The sequence below is a fragment of the Rhinatrema bivittatum genome, chromosome 3, assembly GCF_901001135.1.
Source record: "Rhinatrema bivittatum chromosome 3, aRhiBiv1.1, whole genome shotgun sequence".
Lineage (NCBI taxonomy): Eukaryota > Metazoa > Chordata > Amphibia > Gymnophiona > Rhinatrematidae > Rhinatrema > Rhinatrema bivittatum.
In genome coordinates, this window is record NC_042617.1 from 287,397,596 (window position 1) to 287,404,588 (window position 6,993).

General features: G+C 40.1%; 1 protein-coding gene across 1 annotated transcript in view; it reads left to right on the forward strand.

Moving 5' to 3' along the window:
- LOC115087549 (cyclin-dependent kinase 4-like) overlaps window positions 1-3,237 on the forward strand; it is a 42,337-nt gene extending 39,100 nt beyond the window's left edge. The window contains 1 exon segment of the mRNA XM_029594903.1: window positions 677-3,237. Within this exon segment, the coding sequence (XP_029450763.1) occupies window positions 677-817 (141 nt within the window). The 3' untranslated portion in view covers window positions 818-3,237.
- Window positions 3,238-6,993: the final 3,756 nt, after the last annotated feature.

Here is a 6,993-nt window from a genome sequence, read left to right on the forward strand (position 1 = left end):
GTAGTACTCAAAGTGATACGTGAGGGACATCTTCAAGCATGTTAGGTACCTTTTTACGCTCCTGGATTGCTTCTCAGACATGGAGACAAAAGTTAATGACAATCAATCTTCACAGAAAAGAGATGCAAGAAAAAAAAATAATACTGTCAGGCCATGGTCACTTGGTGGGAAGTAAAGAAGGCCCCCTAAACCATAGCAGTGAGCAGCAATGTCAAAACCAATTAAAAAAAAAAATGGCAGAAAGCTCAGGGAATGTATTGGGAGAAAAGGCCTAGCAGAGAAAATATAGGCAAGGTGTGAAGAATTTATGGCCCAGACAGTGGCTGCACAGCATCCTCCTTTAACTATAGAAAAGTGACTGACTACAGATCTAAGAGTGCTTTTGAAAACCACCTTTCTTGCCCGAAGAGCTTGTTACTAGAAAATTTGGGTGAAATTCCACCCCAACACGAGACAGTCACATGCGTCAGGCTTGAGGCTTCGTTGTATTTGCTTGTTTGGAGTATGTTCATTGTTTATATATTTATAAATGTATGATAGCATCCTATGATGGTGCTTTCTGTGGCTGCTTGATCTTTGATATTTTTTTGTTGTATATGTTTGGTTTTTTTTATATTGAAACTGCATGCCAGGTTGCTAACCTCTCCCCCTATTTCTTTCTCCTTGCCCTCTGTAGGAGATGCTGACCTTTAATCCCCACCGACGCACCTCCGCCTTTGCAGCACTGCATCACCCCTTCCTGACAGGCCGAAGCATGGCCTGTTCCATGCCAGAGGAGCACCCACACACACAGACAAGGACAGAGGATGTGAAATGAGAGCCGGTATCCTCTTCTCTCCTAGGCTGGGCCATTTCACACCTCTTCCCCTGTTCCCCCAATACCATCTGGACTTAGAGCAGAGGGATGGACAAAGGCAGAAACTTCTCATTCCAAAGATGTGGTGGGGATTTCCATCCGTTCCTTAGAGATGAGATGTTTGTGTTCCTCTTTTTTTGTTTATTTCTTTAGGGAATGTGTTTTATCTTTGTATGGAATTTTCACCATTTTAATCTTCCTACAATCCTCTGGGTCTCTTGGGGGTGGGGAGGCAGTAGATTGTCAGTTTAATGGCAGATACTGGAGGTAGACTGTATGCACATGCATGGAGTTCCCTGAATACTATGACGCACAGCTCTAAGAAATTCAATTTTTGGCCATGTAACTTTTGTGATCTTTTTCCGTGCTCATTCCTATATGGCTCTCACTAAAGAGCCATCAGGCCTCTACGATATATGGGAAAATACTATGGCCCATATATAGATCAAGACATCTTCACAGAACTATTTAAAAAAAAAAAAAAACCCATACTATATAGCATGGCTTAACTGAAAAAAGAAAAAGTTCTGAAGAGCATCCTACACTCTTGGATAATGTATTGCCTAGGCATGTACAGAATAAACCCCGACAGGTCAAGTTAATCAAATTCACCGTGAAAATATGGCAGACTACTAATCTGAATTATGAAGATGGACAATTTGTCATTTCTAACTGCAAGATACAGCAAAAAATATTTCAGGGAGCTTCCCTCTCACCACTCTTGTTTAGTTTGGGACTATATGCACTGAATCCTCTTAATTCTTTGGGCTACTGCTTTAGCCTTAGTCCCAGAGACAGTGATCCACAGCTAATATCACACCTACTAGTTGTAGTTCCTTTGGTTGTCATTTAGTAATCAACTCTGATTTAGTGAAGAACTCCTCTAAAGACATTTGACCTAGCCAAATGTGCTAAGGCAACCTTCCTAGAGGAGAACTGAGCAAAACCGAAATATCAGAGTGAAGATTAATGTAAAGAACTTGAGTAAGAAGGTACATATACATTTCTGTGACAGGGTTAATAGGAATCTCTGGTCCTGAAGTGCCATAAACGGTGGAGGCAGTGCATGTAAATATACCTCATGCATTTTCATCATGGAGATCCTAAAATCCAGACCTGTATGTGGCACTCAGGACTAGAGTTGCCTACCTCTGATCTAGGAGATAAAGGTGCATCAATTCCAGCCCAAATCATTATAAAAAAATGATAATCCTTTACAGGAGATTAAAACACCTACTGAAAAATGCTTTAATAGCACACAATAAGATACAGGAATTGCAAGTTGATTGACAGCTTGTATTCTCGTTCAGCTTTGTAACTGTAGACTAGCTCCAGAAAGATCTGTCAGACATAGGAACAAAGTTTCTCCATGTCCACTAACCAAGCTGTAAGAACCAGTGCATGCTGAGATTCTTTATCCCAAGAGCTGGAGGAGTAATGGATCTTATAGCAATAGGTTATACATACAGAGCAACTATCATGGGCCTCCAGGCATACTTAGCATCAACAGACCCAAATACTCAGTTCAGAGTGAATGGCCACAGTCAGTTTCCATCCTGAAACATAGCCAAGGATTCAGAAGAATAGAGAGCACGAGTGGCACTCCCCCGATTATACATAGAGAATGAATCAACAAAATGTGTGCAACAAGAGAAAAGCAAAGCCTTTCAAGAGTCAAATCAGCAAACAAAACAAGTGAGGAAATAGTTACTTCAGCAACCACTCATACATATCCAAACCTGATGCAGACATGGCTAAAGGGTGGTGACCTTCAACCTAAAGATGAGAGATTGATCTTTGCAGCACAGGATGGTGCACTACGGACGAGGCTTCACAGCCAGCCCAGAAAAAAATGGTAAAATAGACAAAAGGCAGATTCTGTAACGCAGAAAGGGAAACTGTGACACGTTGCAAAGCTGCCTGGGTGTGATGTGCTGATGTCAGAGGGCCTGTATCCAGTAAGGTAGCATGGCTTATCCTCTGGAAGCTGTATAAATACTAACATTGCTGTGCCAGAAAAACACTGGCAGCAAGACCTTGACAATTGTAGAGCATGTAAAGATTGTGATCGCCTGGGCCATTACAATTTCACAGATAAACAAAACATGATGCTAGAAAATCGGACAGAGCAGTGAAAGAGAAAAAAGACAAGGACAATGTTTTAACAGAAGTGTCTGCATCAAGCAACTGTTCTGTACTGTGTACGAAGAGACAGAATATCATCAGGTACTAAGAGATGCAAGCAGACCCCAGGAAAATGTCAAAAAGATACAATAGTAGTGCAAATGGTCTTGGGTACCATCAGCCTGATATAAAAAGAACTGGTATGCGCAGAACTAAGCAGTTGCAGGTATTAACACCTCCCCCCCCCCCACGTTGGGCACAATAACCCTAAACTTCTCCCTTCACCCCATCTCTTCTTTGAGAAGGACTATAAGATGCTACGGAAGCCTGAAATAGAATTCCTTAGTCTGCATCTGGAATGTTTTGGTTTGTGGGGGGTTTTTTGGGTTTTTTTTCTTCCCCTCACCCCCTTTTTTTTTTTTTTTTTTTTTTTTTTTTTTTGCTACAGTCAGAATGTTGGCTGCATTGAAATTTCTTTTGTGCAAGAATTAAAGCACAATTAACAGAGCTAAACATGAAATAATAGTTATTTTCTTCTATGGTGTTACGACTACAATGCAGTAGGAATTTTTAAAGTTTTCCTCCTTGGCCCCTGCTGGGCTTTGAACAACTTCAGCTACATCCTAATGGGACCAGAAACCTGAAAGTGCAGAGGAAAATGATGATAAATCAGAAGGCTATTTTTCTCTCTCCTGTACAGTGTAATGGACACGCAGAGTAATTCAATAACGTTTCAACATAGAAAATGTTTACCTACAGTTGTCATTTTCTGTAGCTTGGTATACTTTTAACTCTCCTTGTGACACGAACCCCTGGATCAGCTTGTAGTTGGCTGAAGAGGTAGCTAGAGTGCACGTGGATATGAAAAGCTCCAGTACAGTTCCCATTGTTCTTTTGGATGCAAGATCTTACGAGCAGTAGCCTGGGGGGGGGGATGAGCGATAACTTGCATTTCTAAGGTGCCTTTTGGTATGGTAGGATCTGAATGTGCTTTACAGGTACAAGCAGGTCAGAACACACGTACTACCACCTTTGGGGGGGGTGGAAAGTCCGCCTGCTCCTTCTAGTGCCCAATCCATATGACTGCCTCCAAAGCAAGACATGGAGTATAGTTAGGCAAGGAGAGGGAAGGGGAACTGGAGTACAGTAATTCAAGGTCACGCAAAGAGTTGCAACTTTGGGGATCTCTGGGATGACTTCTGACTCTTAGTTCTTTGCTCTCCACCTCCTTCCCCCTTCTTTTCAGTTTCTTTGACTTGCACAGATTATAGTTGTATTATATGTTTAGCGCTACAGCCATTTCTCCTTTCAGACGTACCTGTGTAATCATTTGCTTTTATATTGGTTACCTCCCTATAAGGATCTTGTATATTTTCTTAATTAAAGCATTTTTATTGGTTAAAAAAAAAAAGAGAATTGTTTAATTGTCTAAATTTGAAAATCTTCCAATACTGAAGGCTGTTAATTTTGTGACTTCTTAAATATCTTGATTCTTTCCCCTTAAAAAAAAAAAATAAAAAAAAAATCATAAGAACATATGAATTGCCATACTGGGTCAGATCAAGGCTCATAAAGTATAGTATCCTCTTTCTATCAGTGCCCAGTCCAGGTCACAGGTACTTGGAAGGTTCCCAAACAGAAGATAGATCCCATCTTCTAATTCCTAGGGATAAGTAGTGGCTTTCCCAAAATCTAACAAGTTTATGGAATACTCCAAGAACTTGTGCAAACCTTTTTTTTTTTTTTTTTTAAATCTAGCTATACTAATTGCCTTTAACACATCCTCCGGCAAAGAATTTGAGCTTAATTGTGTTGAGGGAAAGAATTTTTCTCTGATTTGTGTTAAATGTGCTACTTACTAACATCATGGAGCATCCCCTAGTTTTTGTATTTTTTGAAAGAGTAAATATATTCACATTTACCTGATCTAATCTACTCATGATTTTATAGACCTCTATCATATACCCCCTCAGCCATCTCTTCCTCAAGCTGAACAACCCTAACCTATTTAGCCTTTCATCATATGGGAGGCATTATTTTGTCATCCTTCTCTGTACCTTTTCCAGGTCAACTATATCTTTTTGAGATGCGGTAACCAGAATTGCATACAGTACTCTAGGTGTGGAGTCATGGAGTGATATAGAGGTATTATGACATTCTCTGTTTTATTTTCCATTCCTTTCCCAATAATTCCTAACAGTGTTTGCTTTTTTGACTGTCACTGTGCACTGAACAGAGGATTTCAAAGTATTGTCCCTACTTATGTAATAACACTCGGATCTTTTTCCTGGGTGGTAACTCCTAATATGGAGCCTAACATCATGTGACTTCAGTGTGGGTTACTTTTCCCTATGTGCGTTACTTTGCACTTGTCCACATTAAATTTCATCTGCCATTTGGCTGCCCAGACTTCATCTTGCAGGGTCCTCCAGCAATTTCTCCAATCTGCTTTTGATTTAACAACTCGGAATAATTTTGTGTCATCTACAAATCAGATTACCTCATTTATAAATGTTATAAAGCACCAGTCCCATTACAAATTCCAGAGGCACTCTACTGTTTACTTTTCTCCACTGAGAAAACTGACCATTTATTCCTTCGCTTTTTCTTGTCTTATAACCAGTTTGCAATCCACAATAAGACATTGCTTCCTGTCCCATGACTTTTTTTTTTTACTTTTCTTCAGGAGTCTCATGGGAGACTGTCAAACGCCTTCTGAAAATCCACATACACAATGTAGTAGAATGAGGCAAAGCTTCCTTTGTGTCAAGCCATGCTGGCTGTGTCCCATTAAACCAGGTCTTTCTAAATGTTTTGTCTTTTTTTTTTTCTTTAGAATAGTTTCTATGATATTTCCCGGCATTGAAGTCGAGCTCACTGGGCTGTAGTTTCCTGGATTACCCCAGAGCCCTTTTTAAAAATCAGGATTTCATTGGTCATCATCCAGTCTTCAGGTACAATAGACTGTTTTAATGATAGGTTACAAATGACTGGTAACAAATTCTATCAGAACTCCTCGGGGGTGTAAAGCATCTGGTCCAGGAGATTATTACTCTTTAGTTTGTCAATCTGCCCTATTCCGCCATAGGTATTTTACCAACATCTGCTTCAGTAAACAATGAAGCAAAGAATTAATTTAGTCTGTCTGCTATGGCCTTGTCTTCCTGAAGTGCCCTTTTAACCACTCGATCATCTAATGGTCCAACTCCCTCACAAGCTTCCTGCTTCTAATATGTTTTTTAAAGTTTTTATTAGGAGACTTTGCCTCTATAGCCAGCTTCTTTTTAAATTCTCTTTTTACCTCTAACTTGCCAATGCTAATGCTTATTCTTTATCCTATTTTCTTCAGTTGCATCTTTCCAATTTTTTTAAGTTATTTTGGATAAAATAGGTGAAAGAGGCTATCTTTTAAGCCTGCCAGCAGTCATTTGACCTTCCTTCCTTCCACCATTTTTTAGTGCATGGATTACATCAGTCTGGGCTTAGAAGATGGTTTTCAAAATACAATCTCCACTCCTGAAGTAAACTCAACCTTTGCAGCTGCACCTTCTAGTTTTTACTTTTTCCTCATTTTATCAAAGTCTCCCTTTTGAAAGTTAAATGAGTGGCCCCATTCCACCATTACCTCCTGCACCAAATTCTGGGTTCTTCTAAGAATTGAGTGGAAAAAAAAAAAGGCTCCCCCCCCACCCCCCTTCTGTTGGTTCCTGGACCTGTTCCATGAAGCAGTCTTTTATTTCATCTGGAAATGTAATCTCCTGCGCATGCCCTGATCCGATACTTACTTAGTCAATATTAGGGTAACTGAAGCACATGGAAAAGGGCAGCAGCAAAGCTGAATGCAGGGAAAGGGGTTGCAGCAACCCCTGCTTTCCCCCAAGTCCCCTTCACAGTTTGCTTTGCTAGACTTGGCTGTCACGATGACTATGTAAAATACATCAGCATGGCAGAATCCTAACTTAAATTCTTAACAATGGGTGCAGATCTCAAGAAGCTTTAATATTGCTAAGCCA